The sequence below is a fragment of the Prionailurus bengalensis genome, chromosome B1 (genome assembly GCF_016509475.1).
Source record: "Prionailurus bengalensis isolate Pbe53 chromosome B1, Fcat_Pben_1.1_paternal_pri, whole genome shotgun sequence".
Taxonomy (NCBI): Eukaryota; Metazoa; Chordata; class Mammalia; order Carnivora; family Felidae; genus Prionailurus; species Prionailurus bengalensis.
In genome coordinates, this window is record NC_057344.1 from 111,735,301 (window position 1) to 111,762,436 (window position 27,136).

General features: G+C 35.2%; 1 protein-coding gene across 2 annotated transcripts in view; it reads right to left on the reverse strand.

Annotated features, from left to right (window-relative positions):
- AP1AR (adaptor related protein complex 1 associated regulatory protein) overlaps positions 1-27,136 on the reverse strand; it is a 39,625-nt gene that overhangs the window by 7,564 nt on the left and 4,925 nt on the right. Inside the window, exons 2-6 of one of the 2 annotated variants that reach the window (XM_043570320.1) lie at positions 9,064-9,112; positions 7,237-7,263; positions 4,461-4,486; positions 1,717-1,813; positions 425-523 (exon numbers count right to left, since the gene is read on the reverse strand). In XM_043570320.1, coding sequence (XP_043426255.1) covers positions 425-523; positions 1,717-1,813; positions 4,461-4,486; positions 7,237-7,263; positions 9,064-9,112 — 298 coding nt within the window. The remainder of the gene's footprint in view (positions 1-424; positions 524-1,716; positions 1,814-4,460; positions 4,487-7,236; positions 7,264-9,063; positions 9,113-27,136) is intronic. The other variant, XM_043570329.1, reaches the window with a different exon arrangement.

The following is a 27,136-nucleotide window of genomic DNA, read 5'->3' on the forward strand; positions in this document are numbered from 1 at the left end:
TGTAGAAATTATTTGATGCTATTCCTAGTTGTTAAAGACGAACTAATTTGCCTTTAAAATTCCTAAGAATGGGGGAGCCTGGGTGGCTCGGTTAAGCATCCGACTGTTGATTTCAGCTCAGGTCAAGATCTCACAGTTTGTGGGATGAAGCCCTGCATGGGGCTTCTGTGCTGACAGCGCAGAGCCTGCTTGGGATTCTGTCTCTCTCTCTCTCTCTGCCCCTCCCCTGCTTGTGCGCTCTCTCTCTCAAAATAAATAAACTAGAAAATAAAAATGAAAATTCCTAAGAATATATGCATAAATACATTTGCTGTTAAACAAGAAGCCCTTGATTCTGGGGGGTGGAAGAAGTCTCAACTGAGATTTGTCAGAGAAAATCAGGAGATGAGCAGCCCTGACATATGTTGGGGTCTTTTCCCCTCACCTCCAAGAGCTTTCGCTGCTTTGCTGCCCTGGCTGCTTCACGCTGTGCAGCGTATAAAGCTTCTTCTTCTAGTCTTAACTTCTCTTCTTGTAAGGCTAACTGTACATGAACAAAACAATAAGGATTAACAAAAACCAGAACCTGTCTGACTGCTCTAAAAATAAAATGTTTGTTTGTAAAATTAAAAATAAATTATTAAAAAAATAAATGACCTCTATAAAGCATAACAGAATTGAAATTTTTGTGATTTCTCATTTCAATTTCTCCTCTTACAAAATAATTCAAATGATATCAAAGATATTATAGAACTCTTTAGAAACTGAATTATGAAGTAGTAGCATTTAATTTGCAGAAATACAAAATTGTTTCTTTAGAATATATAGTGATCTTCATGCTCAACAATTGTTCCAATGCCTATCACTCTGACTAGTTTAATGGTTTTGGCTCTCCTGAGTCCAAGGTCTTTAAACTAAGGCCAATCATACCACCATCTATCAAAGTGAAGTAAGCTTTCACAAAGTTCATGTCTCATTGATGCACATGTGTCCTGAATTTTATTACCACCAAGCTATTCAGCAATTAGTTTCACATTTAAATTCTTGCTATTCCTAATAGCATCCAAACTGCTTTAGTGATAATTCATTGCATGTCAAACCAAATTTAAAAATCAAATTTCAATGATTTTTTCTTTAGCCTAATATTAACATCTATTTGCATAGCTTAAATTAATGCTGTTGAAATCAGTAATTGGTACTAAACAAACTGTTCTTAAATGTATAACAGAATATGACTAATTCCACTTACTGATTAGCAAAACTATAATTACAGGCCATTTCCATCAACACATTAAAATAAATATAACATTTAGGATTATAGTTTATGGTTCACTTACTAAGAATAAATAAATCCAAGACAAACAAAAAGACTTAAAAAATACTTAATGTGAAACAGAGTAGTTTTTAAAAGTTGGTTTTAAACACAAAAATACATGTATCTTGCCAGAGTCTCTACTTGTGAATTAAGATGTTATTTTTTAGAAGAATGTATTATCTTCATTTTTGGCAGCATATGATTTCTGATCAATTAAATCAAAATAAAAGAAACTATAATAGACTGGAACATTATTCTTTACTTTTTGTTCTTCTCTTACTTTTAAATAATTTTCATCTGTATAATATCTAAATATAGGTTCAGTGACTGTTCATATGCCCTATATTAATGACAATTTTCTCCATACTATAAACTGAAGCTTTATGAGAACACATACTTAAGCAACATAAAAGACTATTTACCTCTTTTTGAATTTTCATATCAAGATCTTTCTGTTTTTCAGCAATAGAATCATAATGCCTCTCTCTTAGGTTAACAATTTCTTCCTCAGTAAGAGGTCTACAGAGAAAAATGAGGGAGAAAAAGAAAGAAAAGAAAAAATACTTCTGATGAGTTCAAGTCCAAATAAAAAACTCATAAACCAGAGAAATACTAAAATTTTACTGTCCAAAATGTATTAAAGCAATTTGATGCTATAATTTCAATTGTTAAGAGTAAAAAGGCATACATTCTAACACTTGCTATAATTTGGTATATATGTTGAATAGGATGATATATTCTCAGATTATTTTTTAGCACTACAACCACTTCTAAGATATGTGGACTCCATTTACCTTCACTTTGGCTCTGCTTCAGCCATCTGGCCATATCCCAAAATATTCACCATAAAGCATAAAGCTATGCTTTGATAGCCCTCTTACCATTCATTCTAGGACTCTTAACTCTCATACCCGATACTCTCCCGATTTATCCTGGCCAATCAGTCAGTCTGGTCACCATAGGCCCTTGATCCTTCCCTTTTCTCCTCGTCAACCCATGCTGATTACCTGGCCATACTTCACATACAACCAATGTGGACACCATGGCAAATTTGAAGTACTTTCTTACCAACATACACACCTTCTTGCATTCCTATCATAATACCATATTCACCCAGCTTACTTTCTGACCTTGGATCACTTCCATGATTAGCCCTTTCTCCTGAGAGCTGCTAAAGAAAATCTAACACCTATCTGGTTCTCAGTCCCTAGCAATAACCCTTTTCTTAGACATGATCAATTACCTCTCACATCTTAAGCTATACTTCAAATCTTCAAGTACTCCTTAAGTTCTGCATTTAAACTCTTTTCTCTCAGAAGTTAACTTCACCCCACTCTGAGATATGAGGATATCAACCAGCAATTCCTTCAACTTCTTGCCACCTCACCTCCACCTCACCTCTTACTTAAGTCTATCCTCTCTATTCTTCCCTCAATCCTCTGAAGAGCTGGCATTCCTTAACTTGTTCAAGGTCATCTGCTATACTTCTACTCTTGATTCATTTGACATGGATGCCACCCTCCCTCCCCCACTCCAGGGCATTCCCTGGGACATTGCCTATTAATTAGCACCTCTCTTTCAGCTTCACCCTACTTTTTATCTGTCTTTACCTTTCTTCCATGTGAAGGGAAGAGGGAAGGAAGAAAAAAAAAGAAGAAGGAAAAATCTTCATTTTACCTATATATTTTTCTAGTTACTGCTCCCTCTCCTTCCCATTTCAGCCAAAATTCATGAAACTAAATGTACACTGATAGCACATCTAGCACTTAATTTGTATCAGGTTCTCTTCAATGTGCTTTACGTATATTAATTAATTTCAATCCTCACATCAATCAACATTAGCAGGTAGAGACAGAGATGATACACACGAGGGAAATGAGATAAAGACAGATTATGTCCACCATGTTCTTTTAATTGTTTTTGCCCACTGAGTCTTGGTTGTCTTCAGAATCCTCTTCTAGTGTTTGCCTATTCAGTTCTCAGACCGTTGCTCTCTCTCCACACACTCCAACCAACCCACTTCCTCCTGGTCCCAATCTCGGGTGGGTGATCTTGATAATGATCACGGTTTTAACCATCAGTATAAGGTAATGTCTCCTACTTCTGTTCCTCTAGCCCTAACTTCTGCCTGGGGCTTTTTTTTTTTTTTTAAGTTTTCTTTTTGAGGTCTCACATAAAATACACATTTCAAGTGTTATTTCACTTAAGAGTTTTGACAACTGTATATACTCATATAACTTCAACACAAAGGAAGATACAAACATATCCATCCCTCCACAAAATTCTCTTGTAACTCTTTCCTGTCAACCCCCTTTGTTCGTGCAATTTCTTCTGTCTGGAATGCTCTCCTCCTCTGGATAGTCATCACTAGCCAACACTCCCAGGATTGACCTAAGTGTTATCTTAAAGAAGTCTACCACAACACACCTCTTCTCACACATTTTAGGCAAAGGGTCTCTCCTGCATTTTCCCTGCATGTTTTATAACTGCTAATTAATCTCTTTCCCCATCTTATGTTGAAATTAGTCGTCTACACAAACTACCTCCTAGACCAGGATATTCTTTCTTCTAATGGAGAGAACCATGTTTGACTTTTTAATCCCAGTGCCTGGTATAGTGCCACATGATAGTTGCCTAATGTTTGCTAAACTAAAAAAGATAAAGAACATTCATTCAAAATATGAAACAGTATATGAAAATATTCTCTTGATATTAAGAACTCTTGAGTTAAAGACAGATGGTTCTTTTTCAAGTAGCTCAGGAAGAATCTAAAGAGGCTGTTTAAACAAATTGAAGTATCAAGGTTCTAGTTAACCTTATTAGTAAAACAAACTTTAGAATGTCATGAGGAAGAAAAAGGGCGATCACATTTTAAAAATTCAAGGAAATGTAATTATTAATATTAAATAGTTTATTAAAAACTACAATATACATGACTTAGGTTCAATAGGAGAGCACTAGGCAATCATGTACATTCAATTCCTTAATGTTCAAAACAACAGTTTGAGACATTATTATTTGTCTCAATCTGACAGAAAGAGAAAACTAAGGTCCTAAAATGTAAACTGTTCAATCCCTCAAAGCAAGCAAATGACAGAGCCTCGCTTCTTAGGGAGCTTCTTATGGTTCACACAGACATTAAAAAAAAAAAAAAAGCTTTACTTACCTATGACTGCTTCCTGGACTTTCCCCCTGTATAAAAATTAAACAATTAAAGAAATTTCATTAGGTGAATTCTATGCGAGGCAATTCAACACATTTTTTATTTAATCAAAATATTTTTTGCTTATCTATTTTTATCATGTAAACAAATTTTATTATTAAGAGTGTTTTAAACAAAAAGCTTTAAAATTTTACTATTTCTCAAAAGCAAAATTAAATATTTAGCTTAATTTATATTAACTAATTATTGGACATTTCTTAACTTTTTTTTTTTTTAATGTTTATTTATTTTTGAGACAGGGAGAGACAGCATGAACGGGGAGGGTCAGAGAGAGAGGGAGACACAGAATCTGAAACAGGCTCCAGGCTCTGAGCTGTCAGCACAGAGCCCGACGCTGGGCTCGAACTCATGAACCGCGAGATCATGACCTGAGCCGAAGTCGGACGCCTAACGACTGAGCCACCCAGGCGCCCCTCTTAACTTTTTCTAACAAATATATATTCTATACCAAATGAACTTCTGTGGTCAGGATGGTACTAGACAATATACTTTCTATGCCCTCTTCATTTACAGTTGATCTTCATACTTTGTAGATTCCATATTTGTAAATTTACCTATAAGGCTAAAATGTATTTTAACAAAAAAACTAATAACCCCTGCACTTTTGTCATCATGAACAGACTTTCACAGAGCAGCAAAAAACTTCGAGTTGCTCGATATGCACCTTCCCAGTTGAGGTAGAACATAGCGATGCTCTGCCTTCTTGTTTCAGTTCTCCTACTGTCCTCGTTACAGTCTACTGAGTGCCATGTTTTTTGCCTGTTTGTGTATTGTTGGTGATTTCACTGTATGGTGCTGAAGTGCTGTCTAATATTCCTAGTCACATGAAGACTGTGGCAAGCCTTATGGAAAAAATGTGTGTGTCGGATAGGCTTCTGTTCAGACATGACTTACAATGCTGTTGGCCATGAGTTCAATGTTAATGAATCAGTAATATATATTAAAATAAGGTGTAAAACAGAAATCTAAAACAAGGTAATTTACTGATTGGGCGATGAAAATGTTGTGGCTAGAAGCTTACAGGAATCTAACTCTCCATTTTTCCTAAGAGTAATTTCCAGTTGGTATTCAGTAATTCAGCATTTACAGCAACTTTATAGGACATAACTACCACAAATGATGAGAATGAATTGTTTTTGTTTTTTTCTTCACACGGTTATGAAATTACCTATAGTTTTTTTTTCCTCCAAAGTAAACCAGAACTACTTACAAAGCTGATTTGAATTTATGCATCTTTCTTACACACTTAAGCTATTCACATGTGATAGTTAACATATATGGGCAAATAACAACAGGAAACAGGTGCTGATAAGAAACAGTACCACAAAATAGGGTGATGTTCAACTAAACCAAACACAAAACATGACACAGAAGGGGAGAAGACCAGTTAGGAAAAACAAAAGCAAACAAAAAACTCAACCAAACAAAAAGCATCTTAGGAAAACACATGGAACCACATTCTTTTGAAAAGCAGTATGATGCAATAAAGGTTGAAAGGACTCTTACATTTAGCACTTCTAGAGTTTAGAAACTTTAAAAATATTATGTAAAGTGTTTGCTTACACTTATCTTAAAAAATAACATGGAATTAAAATGACTTGAAATGGGAAAGAAACTGGGTTCTATGAAACATAAATGTATTTGGGAGAAATTTTACTGGGAAACAAAGGCTATGCTAGTTTCCCAAATGTGTTCTATCAGAGGATAATAAATATGTAGTATTATCTGAAAAAAGGAATCATACCCAAATTAATTTGGGAAATGCTGAGTTGAATAGGTTTAAATAATTTTCTTAACAGTTCTCTTAACAGTTCTTCTCAGAACCTTTACCATGTTAATTTACATTCTGAAATAGTATTCCATACACACTCGGAAATGTTGGGCTAAACGATAATTTAAATTTAGTTTGATACATTTTCCTTTTCCCTTAGCAACAAAAAGTGATAAAAGGTCAGAGCTCTCAGTGTTCTTATAGAACTCATTTTAGAGTTGTATAAAGTTTGCCCAAGGGAGGTTTAGTAACTTGCACAAACTCATATAATTAGTTTAGTGAAACTGAAGTTTAGCTCACAATCTAAAGCTCTTCTAACTATAACCAGTGCATAAGAAGTATACACCACAGTTCATTAATTCTACACTGTACTTTTTTCATATTTTCACACTTCTGTACTTCAAATGCATCTTAAATTTAAGTTTTAGATGAGATGAAATGCAAAAAGTCAACAAAAAGAATAACTGATAAAAAAGAGAATGGCTAAAGTCAGAAAGTGATTATAGAATGGGCATGCATAAATTCTACCCTCAGAAATCTATGAAAACTATGGTTAAAGAATGGATCTACCTTGGGTTGTTGAAGAATTTTACCTACCTAATGGCAAGAGGTTAGAAATATCCTTTTTAAAGTTCCTTGAGTTCTATAGCATGCTTTAAAATATGATATATATTTATATATATATAAAATACATGAAACCAACATATAAAACTATATGTAATATACCATATATATAGTATTATATATGTTATACATGAGAAAATTCTGAATGATATGCTAATATAAATTGGTAAAAGGACATAGTTAGGGACTAAGAAGTAAAAATAAAAACCAAAAAATAATAATCCTGAAAGACAATAAAATAAAAATTTTTTAAATAAAACCTAGGATTAATGCGATGATTCATGAGAACAAATATGGGTTTTGCACTACTGTGGAAATACTTACTTCATCACTTTCTACTAGATTCTCAAACTGAAAGAACAAGAAAGCAAGCGTTAGGGGGGATATTTTTCTAAGGTACATACCTCATAAAAAATTGTCACTTTTTCACTTCAAAAATAATATACCTTTATACTTTTAAGATATTTGAGTCATGTGTCCCTTTATACACTAGTTCATTTGATATATTCAACAGTCCTATAAGATAGCCAAGATAAGTATATACTGTTATTTATGATTTATATGAAAAAGAAAAAGGAGAATTAAAGCAATTTTCTTCATAAATCAGAAACTTTTTAAAACTTATAAACTATTTCACCTGAATTATTTCATATGGGTGTTTTAAACCCATACTACCAGAATTTTCCACTTGAATTCAAAAAAAATTTAATGTCATAAGAAGGAGAATTTACTCAAGAAACAGGGCCTTAAAAGATACCCAAATAAGAATTTATCTTATAATATTTATATTTATTCATCTATTCATTAACTGTTTACTGAAAATCTACCAAATGGTAGTCACTGCTCTCAAATATAGTGTCTGTCTTTCTACAGACAGGAAAGTAAACAATTTGTTGATGATGTGATGAACAGTATTATATCCAATGACTAAATGAAAGTCATTACTACTAAATTGTATTACTAAAATATTTGTATTTAAACTATAAATAATTTGATAAACACCAAAAGAAAAAAGTTTTATTGTTAACATTATCTATTATTAAATATTAACATGATTAAAATCAAGAAAACAATGCATTTAAAAGGTTTAGAATGACAAGAATTTAAAGAAGTGACTTGGGGCACCTGCATGGCTCAGTCGGTTAAGTGTCCGACTTCGGCTTAGGTCATGATCTCGCGGTTTGTGAGTTTGAGCCCCACTCTGTGCTAACAGCTCAGAGCCTGGAGCCCGCTTTGGATTCTGTGTCTTCTCCTCTCTCTCCCCCTTCCATGCTCATGCTCTGTTTCTCTCTGTCTCTCAATAATAAACGTTCAAAAAAATTTTTTTTTTCAAAAAAAAAATTTTTTTAAAGAAGTGACTTAAAATTGTTTAAAATTATTATCTTGAACTTTTTGTTTGTTTTTTGGTTTGTGATTTAAAAAAAAAACTAATTTCTGGTTTACTTGCTTCCTTATTTAATATAGAAGGCAGTGACGTACAGTGTTCAACCTTTGAAGCCAGGCAGTTTTGGACTGGATTTAGGTTCTGCCATTTATGGGCTGTAACAAAGCCCAACTTCTTCACCTGTCTAAGCCTCTCATTCTCATCCATAAAATGGGATGACTGCCACCCATTCAGCAGAACTACATTAAGAATTATGTGTGATGACGTTTATAAACTATGGTGGAGTAGGTGGGACATAGCAGGGACTGAATAGATTCTATTATTATATTTTACACACAAAGAATAAGAAACTCAGTGATTCATCCTGTGGAGTTGCTTAAAGTCAGCTTTCTGCTTTGATCCTGCTGTACTTCTTTACTGGGGCAGGCCAACCATCTATGTCTAGAATCACTGCCTACTGAGCCATTGTAACTGCACAAGAGTACCCTCTCTTTGAATTGTGCACTGTGAAAAAAAAGACAAAAAACAAAAACACCACTTCTTAGTAGAAATAGCAATTCTATCAGAAGAACAGGACCGTAATCTTCTGCAAACTTCGCCCTATTCACCCCTCCCCTCCCCACCCCAATTCTTTTCCTTTTCATTGGCATCAATAATACTGAAATATAACAAGTCCATACTAAATCTAGGGCCCTTAATGAAAAGAAAAATGTCCCTTCTGCCTTCCTGAAGGGACTTTTATCCAATCAGATTCAAGACTTACTTACCTCTATAGTTAAGTGCTCACCTCTTGAGCATGTTCTAAAATACTTGGATCTGGGAAGAAAAGCAGAAAAACTTTAAAAATCACAATTAATACTAAAACTGAGCCAATGTAGTGACATAAACACATTTCTATAAAAACATTTCCCAGATTTTCAAACTTAGTTATGAGTTTAAGAGTGTTCAACCAACATTTACCTACCGACACCACTATTTACTCAACCTGTAATAACAAATTAATTTATTATATTTACTACATAGAATACAATTAAATTTTAACACTCATTATTGTTATTGTATCAAGGAAAGTATGTTAAAATATTGATGTGTTAAACAATGTATAAGAGTATGTCTCCAATTTTCGAAAACATATGCAAAACAACATAAATCTGGAAAGATATATGCCAATATGCTAAGAGTGGTTGTCTCTGGATTATGGAATCCATGTTTATACAAAGTTAGGCACTTTTTATTCTTTCCATGTCCATATAAATTTTAATCATTCTCTTTTGCTCCTATTAGTGAAATTTACAGGTTATCAAACAAGAAACTCCTTTGTTATATCTGCTCCAAGAACATGTCCACACTCTATTAACTATGTTTCTGTCCTCTATTATAGTATGAAAGTTGGTATAGGGCAGAGACAACCAAACTTCTTTACTACTGGAAATGCCAGGAGATTATAAGACTTTCACTTATAATGTGGTTCGTGTTATAGCTGCTTAAATTAATGGTTGAGTGGACTTCATGCCCCCACAGAGACCAAAAGTCACACTGAGGGTTTTTAATGGATCCTTGGACAGAAAGGATCCTTTAAAAGATGAGAAGAATCCTGGGGTTAGGATAGGTCAGAATGCTTTGTGAATATTATGTGTTTATGTATGTGTGAAAGGGAGACAGGTTTAGTGAAAGGGAATGAATGCTGTATTATCATGATAAAATTTTTACTATTATAAAGAATAAAAAACAGTGAAATCATAGGTCCCATTTTTCTTAGTACAATCTTTATTTGCTAACAGATGCAAAGCAGTTTTATTGCCCATTAAGAGATAATTAATAAAAAACAGAGGACTTGGAATTGTCATTTTACAGATCTAATAATTTATGGAACATACCCAGAACAAACAAAATACCCTTAATTCTCTAAGCATGTAGTGTCCCCATTCTTCTATTTTCCCCATTTCTCAAACAAAAACAGAAATGAGTTGAGCCTTTGAATAGCGCTGTGTTCTGGTATTAGGATACGTACTTCAAGTACTGTATGCTTTCTCCCTGCAACCATCACTCTCTTCCCTGAATGAAGAATCTATCTCTGATTAATCTACTTCTCCTTCCAGGCTTACTGCGATGGTGTAACTGAATAATAAAGTAAAGTTCAGTAATACTAAGTATCTCATTATAGACTATCAATGTGACTTCATTGCTGAAGCAAAACCTAAAGCTAAGTGGTATACTGTCCAAACCAAGGGAAGTAATTGTACTATGCTTGTATTAAATAGCAGAACACTGTGTTTTATTCCAATTATATACAGATACACCCCTAACTTTAGGAGAAGCCCAGGTGCTGACTGTTGTAAATGTCTCACTTTTCTGTGCTTTCTGTCCACATTTAACTTTAGTGAGGATGATTGTGCCTTTGCATGACTCTAAATCCCTGATTTTCTGATCAAACTAGACCATAGTCAAACCCCAGACCCATGTGATTGGTTCAGGGTCATATGGAAACTGAGCAGAGAGATATAATATCTTCCTGAGAGCTCTAGGGAGATGCTAGGAGTTATGCTTCTGAAAATCTTCAAAGAGGAATGAAACCAATCAAAAGAATGTTCTGACAGTGTTGAAGTCATCCCTAAGGATCAGGGGCATCCCTGCTCTGCCCATGGTTTTGCTAGTACTTGATAAATCTAGTATCCTTATAAGAAATTCTACCTTTTGCCTAAGATAGTTTGATCTGGATTTCTGTCCCCACAAAGTCCTGACTAATAAATAAACATAAGTCTATATGATAGAATGGCAAAAGAGCAAGTTAATAGAAAAAAAAACACCCTAAAACCAAAATAAACACAACAATTAAAATGAAAGGTATAAAGAAAAGCAAAACAAGTGAAAAAAAATTTAAGTTTTCTTTTTAAAAACAGATTAGATTGAGACCTTCAATCTAATCTGTTTTTAAAAAGAAAACTTAAATTAGATTAAAGGTCTCAATCTAATCTGTTTTTAAAAAGAAAACTTAGATTAAAGGTCTCAATCTAATCTGTTTTTAAAAAGAAAACTTAGATTAAAGGTCTCAATCTAATCTGTTTTTAAAAAGAAAACTTAAATGTTTTTATTCACAAAAGGCATATATTGATTCCTACTATCATAAATGCCAAGATTATACTAATAGATTAAATACTCAATTTGGCAAACTCAGGGGCAACATTTTTTATTAGAAGAGTTTTATCCTGGGATTTATCCAAAAGGAAGTCGAGAAATATTGTAATACACATTTTAAAGTAATTAGAAAGCCGACTGCTTGCAAGTAGCATCTCAGATTTGAGAGAGCTCTCCATTACTTAAGTGGTACATGGAAGAAATTTAAATTAAAATCTTTACATATTATTGGATGCCTAAAAGTCTAATACATCTGGAATATAACTTTTTCAGGGTTTCCTGTAATAAAGTGCCCTGATTTTCTACCTTGAAGTGTTATTTTATTTATTTAAAATATTTTAATGTTTATTCATTTTGGAGAGAGAGAGAGAGAGAGAGAGAGAGAGAGCAAGCAAGCGGGGAAGGGACAGAGAGAGAGGGAGACATGGAATCTGAAGCAGGCTCCAGGCTCTGAGCTGTCAGCACAGAACCTGTCCCAGGGCTCGAACCCACAAACTGAGATCATGACCCGAGCCAAAGTCAGATGCTTAACCGACTGAGCCGCCCAGGCGCCCCTTGAAGTGTTGTGTTAGAATAAGGAGTGAGGTTCTTCACAATTCTCTACTACCTACTTCTAGGTAAAGATGATAATACAAGTGAGGGGGTCTGAGTGGCTCAGTTGATTAAGCCTCCGACTTCAGCTCAGGTCATGATCTTGCTGTTCATGAGTTCAAGCCCGGCGTTGGGCTCTGTGCTGACAGCTCGGAGCCTGGAGCCTGCTTCAGATTCTGTGTCTCCCTCCCTCTCTGCCCCTCCCCTGCTCATGCTCTATGTCTCTCTCCCAAACTAAATAAATAAACATTAAAAAAAAAAAAAGATGATAATACAAGTGAAAGGTAAGTTGAACAATTGCAGAGAGGAAAATCATGCCTGTTTTATTAAATGTGACCTCAAGTGTTTATTGTTTTATTTCATAAATATTTATTGAGTATGTAAGTAAGTGCTTGGCATGGTTCTAAAGTGCTGGCAATACAACTGTCAATAAAACTGATAAAGACCCTACCACCTTGCAGCTAACATTCTTGGGAATGAATGACAATAAGCAAATGGTGGGAAATGCTACGAAAAAGTAAATACTTCAGAGCAAGCAAAGATAGTGACCAGGAGAGGGAGGTTATTTTATGTAGGGTGGTCAGGGTAGGACTTTCAGTTAAAGCAAAATTGGAACAAAGTTCCCCCAAGAAAGCCAGCCAGCTAGATAACTGGAGGAAAAGAATTCTAAGCAGAAGAAAGACAAATACAAACAAGCTCTGAGGCAAATTGTTCTTTGCATATTCTACGTAAGTGGGGGACCTGAATGAATGGCTGGAATGGGGAGAAAAAGATATGAGGTCTGAGAAACAGCCAGGGTCAGACCACAGGCCTTTGTAGGCCATGGGAAGGGTTCTGGAGTTTATTCTCAATAGTTAAGAATTTACAAAAAAATATTTCTGTCTTTGGCATCCCCCCCCCTTTTTTTTTTTTTAGCTTTTATCATGACAATTTTCAAATATGCACAAAAGTAGGGAGGAGAACATATACACCTCCTTGTACCCATTACCCTACTTAAAAAAGTTACCATTTTCCCAAGCAGGCTGTGTATTGTCAGTGCGGGAGCCCGGCCTGGGTTCAGGCTCATGAGCTGTGAGATCATGACCTGAGTAGAAATCAAGAGTTGGACACTAACCAACTGAGTCATCCAGGTGCACCCCAACTTGCAACCCCCCTACTTCCTCTGTAGTCCTCTTTTAGTCTGTAACAGCCCTCCATGCCACTGATGTATTGGAGAAATTGTGTCATTTGTCCTGTAGAATTTCTCAATTTCTAGGTTTGGCTGATTGTTCTTCTCTTGGTGCTGCTTGCTTCCTCTATCCTCTGTATTTCCTGTGTACTGATAATTTGATTTAAATTGAGTGTAATTTTTTAAGGCAAGAACTCTTCAAATATGGCACTTGCTGTTGAACTAAATTATGAGGAAATTTATTTTTGTCCGCCTCACTTTTACTGATGCTAAGATGATCTGTAGGTTCAGGTATTGTCAGCCTAATTCATTACAAAGTTTCAAACCAACCTAGAAAAGGGGTGACTGGTGTTTTTAGATGCCTTACGCTTAACATCCATACATAGTTAAGAGTCTGGATGAGAATTCTCTATTCAAATTCCAAGTCTAGCATATTAAGATAAATACCAGTCCCCAAACCCCTTATACTTTTTCTATAATTAACCCTGGGCCTACTTCTCAATTCCAGATCACTAAGAACACCATTATTTTCTTCCTGGCTTCAAACCCAGGAAATTAATCTTTGTTTTCTTTTCCTATCCTAAGGAAGGTTTGCTGTGAACAAAGATACAATGCCAGTGATTTTTCCTCCCATATATATGCTTCGTGCTATTACTAATACAGACACAAGCCTATTGTGTTTAAGGAGTTTACTACCAATCACTGTGGAGAAATAGAAGTATAGCTTATTCTTGGGGAAAAAGGAAGAATGAGCTATTTCTCAAAAAGTTGGAAATACAGAAAACAAAAATTAAAACTATAAAAGCAACACACAATGTATCTGTTACCTTGACAAGCTAAATTACCTTAAAGAAAAAGAATAGCTCCTGGGTAAAGGAAAGAGAAGTAGTTAATATCTAAAAGAAGAATGTCTTAAAGTGGAGGAAATGGAAGGGCAGAAAACAGGGAAGTAAATGTTGGCAGAGTTCATCCAAAGCCCATCTGCAGAACAGTCCCTGGTTCAAGGAACTGAGCTATCTGGACCCAGTGGTAGGTAGTGCTCCATGGTGATGGGTTATTTGAATTGTATAACTTTTTCTGAATTTATGCTAAGAACCTCCACCCTATTATTTACTCATAGTGAAAGAATGTGCTTAACTGAAGCTACAAGTACTATACATTTTCTGGACAGTTATATTTTACATTTTTAATTACCAAATACGCCTTCTGTTTTTCTATATTTGACCCAATAAAGCTGAGGGCAAGAGCCTGGGACAAAGGTAAATCACTGATGTGACTGTTCAAACAAAATTACTAGGTGTTAGGGGCTCCTGGATGGCTCAGTCAGCTAAGTGTCTGGCTGTTGGTTTTAGCTCAGGTTGTGATCTCACAGTGAGTTGGAGCCCCACTTTGGGCTCTGCACGGACGGTGCGGAGCCTGCTTAGAATTCTCTCTCTCTCCCTCTCTCTCTCCTCTCTGCCCCTCCCACGTCTCTCTTGCTCAAAATAAACTTAAAAAAAAAATTACTATGTGTTAATGGAAAAACAAAACTAGCCACAGAAAAATCACAGGACTTGTCATCTTCAGGTCTCCCAAGTCCTGTGCAGGAATATTTCATTACAGTACATAGGTCCTAGTTGAGAATATTTTCTTCAAGAATGAAGTTCTAGTTGTATATAAAAGGCACCATTAAAAAAGAGCAGTGGAAAATGAGATACAAAGAAACAGGATCAGTCTAAAACCAGAAATTTGATACCAACCAATTAAACTACATTTCCAACAACCTTAGATGAAAGTTAAATCTTAGAAAGAAAAATAAGAAACAAAATGATTGAAAGTAGCAATGTCTATTGCAAAGGCCTGGCTCTTTTTTTTTAAAGTTTATTTTTATTTATTTTTGAGAAAGATACAGAGAGCAAGCGGGGGAGGGGCACAGAGAGGAGACAGAATCCCAAGCAGGCTCCACACTGATGGTGCACAACCTGATGTGAGGCTTGAACTCATGAACTATGATATCATGACCTGAGCCAAAATCAAGAGTTGGATGCTTAACCAACTGAGCTACCCAAACGTCCCACAAAGGCCTGGCTCTTGATTACTATCACTTGGCTTAAAGAAATAACGTTTTGCTTTCTTCAATTTGAAAAAAAAAAATTGACTTGAAAATTCCTAGTATGCATAATGTTACAAAAAAACAAAGTATAACAAACTATTACCATAATGGAGAGCAAAGAGAGACATTTATTGTCTATAATGGGCCAGGTATTATTATGCATGTATGGACTTTGTTGTTTTTTTATGAACTTAGTTTTTATATGTATTTTTATATACATTTCCTTTCCACAATAATCCTATGAAGTACTGTAATCTTAGAGACAGGCACTGTTCAACACGATAGCCACTAGCCTACGTGTGGCTATCAAGCACTTAACATGTGGCTAGTCTGAAGTGAGAACTCAGTCTGAATATTTCAAATAGACACTGGATTTTGAAGACTGAATACCAAACAACAACAACAAAATAAAATGATCTAACTCCAATAACTAAGCTCTTTCAACATATATTCATGATCAAACATAGATAAATATCTTTTAGATCTTCCTCAATTCCTCTTCCTTCCAAGTTAAACTAATTACAGTTCTGCAGTTGAAAACACTGATGTGCATATTCCAATACTCTGTGTATGGCTTAGAATCTAAAAGTATGCTGATTTTATATGTAATGCTGCTTTGCAATATAGGCTTTCAGTACACTTTTAGAAGAAACAAATGTTTGTATTATTCATAAAGCATTTGTTTTATTATTCATAAAAAGTTCACTAAATATTAGGGGTTATTTAAAATTAAAAGACATTTAAATCTGACATTTAAAATGAAAAGAAAATGTGGTCACTTTCATTAACTTCTTAAGAATCTAAAAATAAAGAAGAGCCATCCTACTTTTATAGACCTATTGTTAGTATATAAGTGGGTCATGTACAAAGTTCCCTAAATTTCACTAAAATTTTTTTAAGTAAATCAGAACAATTTAAGATTTTTCATTATGCAAACATAACTGCTTAAAAATAAAAACAGGAAGCTAAAAACCATATTCTCTGCTTTCATATTTGTAACATTTGACTAAAGTTTTGAATCTCAAATTCATTTCATTGACAATGATAACAAAACTCTAAGAGAAAACTCCCAAGCTCGTAAGACCAGAGATTCTCAAAGTAGTGAACGTTGGAAGTTATCAGAGAAACCAACATGCAAAAATGGCAACAGTAAATCTAGGAAGGCATCCATTCCCCACCCTAGGGCAACAATCAATTAATAAGTTATTATTACTGACAGGAAACTGATGTACACCTCTGATGGCTGAAATAAGAAAGAGAAAAAAGTATGTGTCTATGATCTAGATGCAATACATAAAAACATCTCTAATAATACATATTTAATGCTAACAGCTCTGTTTTAGTAAATCTGTCATACTCTACTTCGGCATGTAACAATCACCTTGTTAAAAAGTGGAGATTATTGGGGCACCTGGGTGGCTCAGTCGGTTGAGCATCCGACTTCGGCTCAGGTCATGACCTCACGGTCCGTGAGTTCGTGCCCCGCGTCAGGCTCTGTGCTGACAGCTCAGAGCCTGAAGCCTGTTTCAGATTCTGTGTCTCCCTCTCTCTCTGCCCCTCCCCTGTTCATGCTCTGTCTCTCTCTGTCTCAAAAAAATAAATGTTAAAAAAATTTAAAAAAAAAGTGGAGATTACTGAGCTCTGTCTCTGATTTACAGAGCTGGATATTATATTCTGTTCTACTCATCTATTTGTCTAGCCTTATACCAGTATAGCAGGGTTTTGATTATTAGAAAATATAAGGCAAGTCAGCTTCCTCAAAATTTGTAGGCCAGATTTGGTTTCTTGTGCTTTCATAAAAATTATTGGAATCAGCTTGTGAAGTTCAGTGCAACTGGTGGACCTGCATTCAATTCACATCTTTCTATCCACAAACATGGCACTATCCTTCATTTATTTCAGGCTTTTGTTTTTAAATGTTTTGTTCTTACGCATCTATTATTGGTTTATTTCTAATTTCTTATACTTTTCATTGCTAACATGGAAAGTAATTTTTAAAAAATGTGTATTTGTTTATTTTGAGAGAGAGAGAGAGAGAGAGAGAGAGAGAGAGAGAGAGAGAGAGAGAGAGAGAATGAGTGGGAGAGGGGCAGAAAGAGAGGGAGAGAGAGAATCCCAAGCAGACTGCACTGTCAGCAAAAAGCCTGACATGAGGCTTGATCTCATGAACCATGAGATCATGGCCTAAGCTGAAACCAAGAGTCAGACACTTAACCAACTGAGTCATCCAGGTGCTCCAGAAAGTAATTTTTAAAACATGCATTATCTGTTTGTTTCTGGAATACAGGAATACAATAAAGTCTTAGTATAAATATTAGACAGCATTTCACATTAATACATTGGGAAAAATATCTGACAATACCAAATGTTAGGAAGTGGAACAATGAAAATCTACTGTTGGTACAAGTATAACCTGGTAAAATTACTTTGAAAAGTCTGACATTCTGTAATAAATCTGAAGATGTGCATGAGCTATCCCATTCCATTCCTAGGTATATGTACCTAAAGAATCTCTTATACACATGTACAAAGAGTCATTTGTAAGAATGTTAACTGAAGAAGTTTGTAATACCAAATAAAGCTCAAAATAATCTAAATGCTCACCAACAGGAGAATGGACAAATTAATTATAGCTTACTGATACAATGACACACCACTACACAGGAGCCTGAATGAATGAACCAGAGCCACATGTATGAAAATGGGTATTTTGAATAAATATTCCAGGTAAGAACAATACCCTAAAGCAAAGAATTAATCAATCAATGTTTACTGTATTCAGAGTGACAAAAGGGGAATAAAAACATCACTCTTTCTTTCAAGTGGGAGGAGTAAACTTAGACCCATATAAGAAGTTGCTCCTGCAAGTTCCAGGAACCATGTGATTACTAGAGAAATGAGTGGAGATAAATGCATAGAGAATAACTGCATGCATGAATAATGTTTGCAATTAAAGTTGGATCTAGGTAAGAAATGATGACAGATTGTACTAAAGTGGAGTCAGTGAGTGAAATGGATAGGTTAAAGAGGTATTTAGAAAATAAAACTGGAAAATGAGATGATGGGGAGGAGAGTCAGAGAATCCCAATGGGGTTGTAATAGCAAAGAAACAGGAGTCAAGAATGAAGTGTACAAGGGGAGAAAGATAAATGTGGCCAATCCAAGTCCTAAGACTTAAATGCCAGAGGTGACAAGGATAAAAAACTAAGTGATGTGAGAAGCTGAAAGAAACCTATAGGAATACACCAGTATCACATAATACAAAGCTGAGCTGTAAAGAAAATGGTTAAAGTCATATCATGTGTGCACTTAACTTTCATGAATTCAGCCATATGCCCTGGAGGGAAAGGGGAGATTAGAAATAATGTAGACAACAATTCCACTATTCTATTCAAGAGCATATATATTCAAGTGTATTATGGTGAAAGCTGAGCTGCTGAAACAAAGAGTCTCCAAAAACAATGAGTTAAAGAAAATAGAAGTCTATTTTCCCTTTGTTAACAGTCTAGAGCTCCCCAAAGTCATCCAAGGACATTCATTTATACATAAGCCTTATGTCCCTATGTTTCTAAACAAAGTAAAGTTTCTGTATGTCCATTCTACTACTGCTGAAGATGTGAAAGTGGACTCAAACATATAAATGATATTAAAGAAGTAGAAAAAATAGGCTATCGTATTCTAAATGAAGGTGAAGTAAAAATTTTTGGAAGAGTTTAAAAGTAATGTTACACAAGTGAAAATTCTTGCATATATATATTCTTGCATATTTATCAATTTTATCAAGGCAGATATCAAGATATTTTTTTATTAAGGATAAAATCAGTCTCATCAAGAATAGGCTGAAAATGCAGTTTTTTATGCTTCTGCATGTTATTTTGCACAGCAAATACCCTTTTCACCAAAGTGACTTAAGTAAAAGATAACTGAAAATTTTTCATAAGTCCTACATTTGTACTGTTCCTTTTCTTCATATCCTGATGTCTAACATCTGTTAAAATAAAATAGGAAAGTCTTTCCCTAGATCTTCTGTTTGACATTATAAATAATGAAGAACCATGGTAAATTGTTACAAAGTCTATTAAAAATTAAAAGCTTCCCAAGACTTTTTTTTAATGAACAAAAGACTGGAAAGGTTACAAATCAGATGTCCCACAAAAGCTGTTACAATCAAGATGATAGACACATCATTTTTCAATTATTATCAAGTATTTCAATGGAAGTTTAATAATTCAAATCTCAAAGCATGATCCATCAGTAGATTTTCCAGGTTGGGATAGCATCGACATAGATGATAATAATAAATAATAATAACACTTATTGTTTAATAAGCCCCTCCTGAATGAAGGCAAATTTAGGAAAAATGAGTGTGTAGAAAATTTATTTCTCAAAGAGAAAGACAACTCTTTCTGCTAAACATGGGTTAAAAAGAGTCATTGCCTTAAAAAATTTTTCATTCCAATGTAGTTAACATACAGTGTTATATTAGTTTCAGGTGTACCATATAATGACTCAACAGTTCCATACATCACCTAGTGCTCATCAGGACAAGTACACTCCTGAATCCCCATCACCTATTTCACCCATCCCCCTCATCCACCTCCCCTCTTGTAACCACAAGCTCGTTCTCTGTAGTGGAGTCTAGACGCTTCTTGCTTTATCTTTTCTTTTTTTTTCCTGTGCTCATTTGTTTCCTAAATTCCACATATGAGTGAAATCCTATTTGTCTTTCTGACTGACTTGTTGCACTTCACATTATACTAACTCCATACATGTTTTTGCAAATAGAAATATTTCATTCCTTCATATAGTTGAATAATATTGCATTGTGTATATACACCACATCTTCTTTACCCATTCATCTATCAATGGACAGTGGGTTGCTTCCACGATTTGGCTATTGTAAATGAAAATAGGGATCCATGTATCCCTTTGAATTAGTGTTTTTGTATTTTTTGAGTAGATACCTAGTAGTGTGATTACTGGATTGTAGAGCAGTTCTATTTTTTAACTTTTTGAGGAACCTCCAAACTGCTTTCCATACTGGCTGCACCAGTTTACATTCCCACCAGGAGTGCACAAGTGTCCCTTTTCTCTATATTCTCACCAACACCTGTTGTTTCTTGTGTTGTTGATTTTAGCCATTCTAACAAGTGTGAGGTGATATCTCATTGTAGTTTTGATTTGCATTTCCCTCATGATGAGTGCTGATGAGCATCATTTCATGTTGTCTGTTGGCCATCTGGGTGTTTTCTTTGGCAAAATGCCTGTTCATGTCTTCTGCCCATTTTTAACTGGATTATATTTTTCGGTGTTGAGTCTTATAAGTTCCTCATATATTTTGGATATAGCCCTTTTTTGGATATATCAGTTGTAAATATCTTCTCCCATTTTGTAGGTTGACATTTAGTTTTGATGATTGTTTTCTTTGTTGTGCAAAAGCCTTTTATTTTTATGTAGTCCCAATGGTTTATTTTTGTTTTTATTTTCCTTGCTTTCGGAGACATACCTAGAAAGAAGTTGCAATGGCAGATGCCGGAGAAATTACTGCCTGTGATCTCTACTAGGATTTTTGACTTCAGGTTTCACATTTAGGTCTTTAATCCATTTTGAATTTATCTTTTGTGTATGGTGCAAGAAAGTGGTCCAGTTTTCCCAACACCATTTGTTGAAGAGATTGTCTTTTTCCCTTCAGATATTCTTTCCTGCTTTGTTGAAGATTAATTAACCATATACTTGTGGGTTCATATCTGGGTTTTCTATTCTGTTCCAGTGATCTATGTGTCTATTTTTGTGTTAGTACCATACTGTTTTGATTACTACAGCTTTGTAACCTGAAGCCTGGAATTGTGATACAGTTTTACCTTTCTTTTTCAAGATTGTTTTGGCTATTTGGGGTCTTTTGTGGTTCCATACAAATTTTAGGATGGTTTGTTCTAGTTCTATGAAAAATGCTGTTGGTATTTTGATAGGAATTGCATTAAATGTGCACATTGCTTCTGACATTTTAACAATAGACATTTCAACAATATTTGTTAACAATATTTGTTCTTCTAATCCATAAACATGAAATGTCTTTCCATTTTTTAAAGCCTTCTTGAATTTCTTTCATAAATGTTTTGTAGTTTTCAGAGTGTAGGTCTTTCACCTCTTTGGTTAAGTTTATTCCTAGGTATTTTATTATTTTTGGTGTAATTGTAAATGGGATTGTTTCTTTAATTTCTCTTTCTACTGCTTCATTAGTATATAGAAATGCAATCAATTTCTGTATATTGATTTCATATCCTAACACTTTACTGAATTCATTTATTAGTTCTAGTATTTTTTTTTTTTTTTGGTGGAGTCTTTTAGAGTTTTCTATATACAGTGTCATGTCATCTGCAAATAGTGAAAGTTTTACTTTTTCCTTACTAATTTGGATGCCTTTTATTTCTTTTTGTTTTCTAATTGCTGTGGCTAGGACTTCCAGTACTATGTTGAACAAAAATGGTGAGAGCGGACATCCTTGTTTTGTTCTCGGTATTAGGGGGAAAAGCTCTCAGTTTTTCCCCATTGAGTATGATGTTTGCTGTGGGTTTTTCATATAAGGCCTTTATGAGGTATATTCCTTCTAAATCTACTTTGATAAAGGTTTTTATCATGAATATGTTGGACTTTGTCAAATGCATTTCTGCTTGTATTGAAAAGACCATACAGTTTTTATCCTTTCTCTTATTGATGTATCACATTGATTTGTGAATGCTGAACCACCCTTGTAACCCATGAATAAATCCCACTTAATCATGGTGAATAATTTTTTAAAATTTATTGTTGAATTCAGTTTTCTAGCATTTTTTAAAGGGCTTTGTGTCTATGTTCATCAAGGAAATTGGCCTGTAGTTCTCTTTTTTTTAGTGGTGTCTTTATCTGGTTTTACTATCGGGTTAATGCTGTCCTCATAGAATGAATCTGGAAGTTTTCCTTCCTCTTCTATATTTTGAACTAGTTGGGAGAACAGGGATTAACTCTTCTTTAAATGTTTGGTAGGGGGTGCCTGGGTGGCTCAGTGGGTTAAGCATTTGACTCTTGATTTTGGTTCAGGTTTGTGAGATCCAGCCCTGAGTTGGGCTCTGCACTGAGAGTATGAAAACTGCTTGGGATTCTCTGCCTCTCTCTCTATCAAAAATAAACATTAAAAAAAAAAAGGTAGAATTCCCGTGTGAAGCCATCTTGTCCTGGGCTTTTGTTTGTTGGGAGGTTTTTTGTTTTTAATCACTGATTAATTTCTTTACTGGTAATCAGTCTGTTCAAATTTTCTATTTCTTCCTGCTTCAGTTTTGATAGGTTATAGGTTTCTAGAAATTTATCTATTTCTTCTAATTGTCCAATTTGTTGGCATATAATTTTTCACAATAGTCTCTTACAATAGTATTTCTGTGGTGTTAGGTGTTATATCCTCTCTCATTTGTGATTTTGAGTCCTTTCTCTTTTTTTCTTCATGAGTCTTGCTAGAGGTCTATCAATTTTGTTGATTCTTTTCAAACAGCTCCTGGTTTCACTGATCTGTTCTATTGTTTTGTTTAGTGTTCATATCATTTATTTCCTCTCAAATCTTTATTTCTTTCCTTGTGCTGGCTTTGTGTATTGTGTATTGTTTTTTTTCTAATTCCTTTAAGTGTAAGGTTGAGATTTTTCTTGCTTCTTGAGGTGAGCCTCTATTGCTATAACTTTCCTTCTTAGAACCACTTTTGTTGGGGTGCCTGGGTGGCTCAGTGAATTGATCGTCCAACTCTGGATTTTGGCTCAGGTCATGATCCCAGGATTGTGGGATCAAGACCCATGTTGGTTCCACATTGAGTGTGGAGCTTGCTTGGGATTCTCTCTCTCCCCTGCACAAGCTCTCTCTTAAAAATAAAAATAAAAATAAAAATAAAAATAAAAATAAAAATAAAAATAAAAATAAAAATAAAAATAAAAATAAAAATAAAAATAAAATAAAAATAAAAACAAAAATAAAATAAAATGAAATAAACCGCTTTGGTGCATCCCAGAGATTTTGGACTGTTGTGTTTTCATTTTCATTTGTTTCCAGGTAACTTTTTATTTCTTTGATTTCTTGCTTCACTCATTCACTGTTTAGTAGCATGTTATTTCACCTGTATGCATTTGTGGTCTTTCCAGATTTTTTTCTTGTGGTTGATTTCTAGCTTCATAGCATTGTGGTAAAAAAAGATGCATTATATGAGGGTCACTGCCCTTTAAGAGGGGCCTGAGGAAACTAATAACTAGAAGGAACATTATTGGTCTTTTGGTTCTTTCTCATTCATCCTCTGCAATCTGTATACAGCATGTGAAATTGCTGACCACCTTCTTCTTCAGTAACTGTTGCTACTTATGTAACTATGATATTGAATTTTCTAATTATAATTGAACCTCCCTGGGTTACTGAATGATAGACATAGCTTTGTAGTTAAAACACAAAAGTGAATAAAAACTTACCCATGTACCCAAGAGGCTTAGGGTCTAACAGGATAGATGCACAGGTAAATTAACAACTGCCATGCTTTGAGAGGGATATGTTCAGATGAGGGGCATCAAAAATCAGCTGGAGGAGGGATCAGCCAGGCCCCAAGTAGTGAAAAAGAGCGTTTCAGAGAGTAGCAGTTACCAAAGGCAAGGGGGAATGAAAGAGCAAGGTATATTTAAGAAACATACACATTAATTCTGTCAACAGGTATTTAATGCCTGTATACCTTCTATCCAAGGCATAGAACTTGGAGCTAAACAGTCAATGGTGAGCAAAACCAGACATGGACTCCTTCCTTTACACTGAAAGCAGAAAACACATATTAACCAAATAATCACATTATTTCAGGTATAATAAAAACCTGAAGAAGTGCTCAGAAGAAAAGGATGATGATTCCATGATGGTGTGAAGACTTATCCACTGAGGGTAGGAAGTGGTTTGGGAAGACTTCTGTGGGGAGAAGCCTCGAGCTGGCGTCTAAAAGATGACTGAGTAGGAGCTACCTAAGTAAAAAGGGAAGAAATGGATGCAATGAAGTGTATGACACAGATGAGTACCACCTCCCCCCAAAAGCCTTGAAGTAATAATGCAAAGCCTTGAAATCTACATTAAAGATCTCAATGTTTATCCTAAAAGTATGATAAGCCACTGAAGAATTTTAAGCGGTGTTTATTCACAGATTTGCGTTTATCGTTACTTTGACTCCAAAATACAGGAGCTACTGAAAAGGATCAGGAATAGATGTGGGTAGACCTGCTGGCAGTCTACCCACTCAGTTAACAAATATTTACTGGGTGCCTAATATGGGGCAAGCACTGTTTGTATACTGGATGTATAGGAATAAACAAATCAAAGTCCCTGAGTTCATGAAATTTATACTCTGTTAAAGGGGAACGAATACTAGACAGACAGAGTTTACAAAGTCATGAAGTGGTAAGTGCTATGAAGGAATAAAGTAGTGTCAGAATATGATGAATTAGGAAGAGTGTTGTTTTACCACATGGTACTGAAAATCTAGGCAAGAAATGATGAAAGCTTGGACTAAGGTGGCAGTGGTGAAAGAAATAGGTGGGTTGAAAAACTAGGAGGTACAAAAAAATCTGGTTTGGGGGACGGACTAAGAAATGTGAGATGATAGGGGAATAGTGTCATAGATGCTCCTAGGTTAGTGACTTTAAGAAAGGTACAGTAGAAGAATCTAATTCAATTTTTAAGGACTCCAACATTTAATGACAAAGGTGAAGAAAATGAACATTCAGGGGCACCTGGGTGGCTCAGTGAAGCGTCCAACTTTTGATTTTGGCTCAGGTCACAATCTCACAGTCATGGCACTGAGCCCCACATTGGGCTCCACACTGAGTATGGATCCTGCTTAAGACTCTCTCTCTCTCTCTCTCTCTCTCTGCCCTTGTCCCCCACTAGTACTCTCTCTCAAAATACATAAACATAGGAATAAACAAGAAAATGAACATTCATAGGATATAGGGAAGATAGATCAATTTAAATCCACTACCCAGGGAGGTAGATAGAAAATATGGTATGAAATTACAGGAGTTAAAGGAGGAGCAAACAGCATCAAATGCAGCTAAAAGGTGAAGTACAGCAAAGATTACTAATACCCACTGGATTATGATGGCTGTTTTCATGTTATGGGGCAGAAGGAGGCAACAAAGGCAGCAGTGGCAGGGAAAGTGAACATTTAGCTTGCCTTGAAGACTGAGTGAGAAGTGAGGAAATTGAGATACCAAGACTGGATAATTCTTTAGGTTGTTAAAGGGAAAGAACAGGAAATAGGGTAGAAGCTAGCCGGAGATGTAGGAGTCTAAGTAAGGTTTAGTGTTTCTTTCTCTTTGTTTTTCAGATTAATGAGACATAGGTTCAAAAAGGTATCAGCGAGAGGGTAGAGGTACAAATATCCAGAAGATAGAATGGTCTGTTCTAAGGCAGGGAGGCTGTATTAGTTGGAAAGATCTAAGGGCAATTCAGAAGGTATCATCTACAGAACATGACAACCCATATTTGTAAGGTGATTGAAAGGGAGGAGTTTAATATGACTCTTAGATTCATGGCTTTAAGTGACGATACAGTGTTTACCACTCACGAGGTAGGGCACAAGGTAAAAGAAATGATTGGGGGTTTAAAAAATAAAAAATAGAAAATTGAGGAAAGGGCTGTGAGAAGGGAAGAAAGATGAGGTCAGCTTTACAAACTGAATTTGAAGTTATGTTTCATATCCCAGTGGAAATACACAGTGGGTAATTACGTATTTCAGAGCTAATACTGAGATGACTGGGCTCATTAGTATGCAGGTAATAGATAAAGCCATGTGTTTTCATGCCATCACCAAGGAAAAGTACATTAAAGAAGGAAAATATATTTAAAAAGAATAGAGTAAGGTTCAGAGCCCGGGGGAGTCTTTAAGGTAAAATACAGAATATTCAGGAAATTCATATCCATTTAAGTCTACTACTGTTCTCCTTCCTAACTCCTGAAATTTCAAAAGAAATGTCCTATACTTGTATATTTTTCTGACAAACATGCAGAAAACCAAACTGAATCTCTCAATGACACTACTGATTACTATTTTAGCGACATGTATTATGATAAAATATTCTCATTAGTATTCTCTACGGTCTTTTTTTTTTAATTAATCAATGTAAAACTGGTAGGATATGTGTTCAACTCTGTGAACGAGTGACATTTTTGCCAAAGTTGGACAATTACCTAAAAGAGAAAGGATAAGAGAAAACATTGTTTTCTATATCTTACAAGTACATAAGTAATACTTCCTGGTTATTTATTCAACAAACATGAGACACTGAGAGTAGACAGAGATAAAGCATATCCTTGACCTTGAGGAGCTCTTAACCCATATCACCTTTTATGCTAGAAGTCAGACAACTATGGTCAATGGGCCAAATCTGGCCCAGTGCCTGTTTCTGAAAAATGAAGTTTTATTAGAATACAGTCACATGCAATTTGTTTACCTATTATCTATATTTTTGTGCTAAAACCGCAATGCTGAGTAGTGGCAAAAAAGCTGCACCTATGGCCTGCAAAGCCTAAAATATTATTATCTGGACCTTTACAGAAAAAGCTCACCTTATAAAGCAGATTGAAGCCTAGAGAAAATATTATTTCCTCAGGGAGGTAACATTGTCTCAGGGGGCTGGGCAGGTTTCATAAAGACAGCAATACTTGGGGCACTTGGGTGGCTCAGTCGGTTAAGCGTCGGACTTCGACTCAGGTCACGATCTCGCGGTCCGTGAGTTGCAGCCCCATGTCGGGCTCTGGGCTGATGGCCCCGAGCCTGGAGCCTGCTTTGGATTCTGTGTCTCCCTCTCTCTCTGC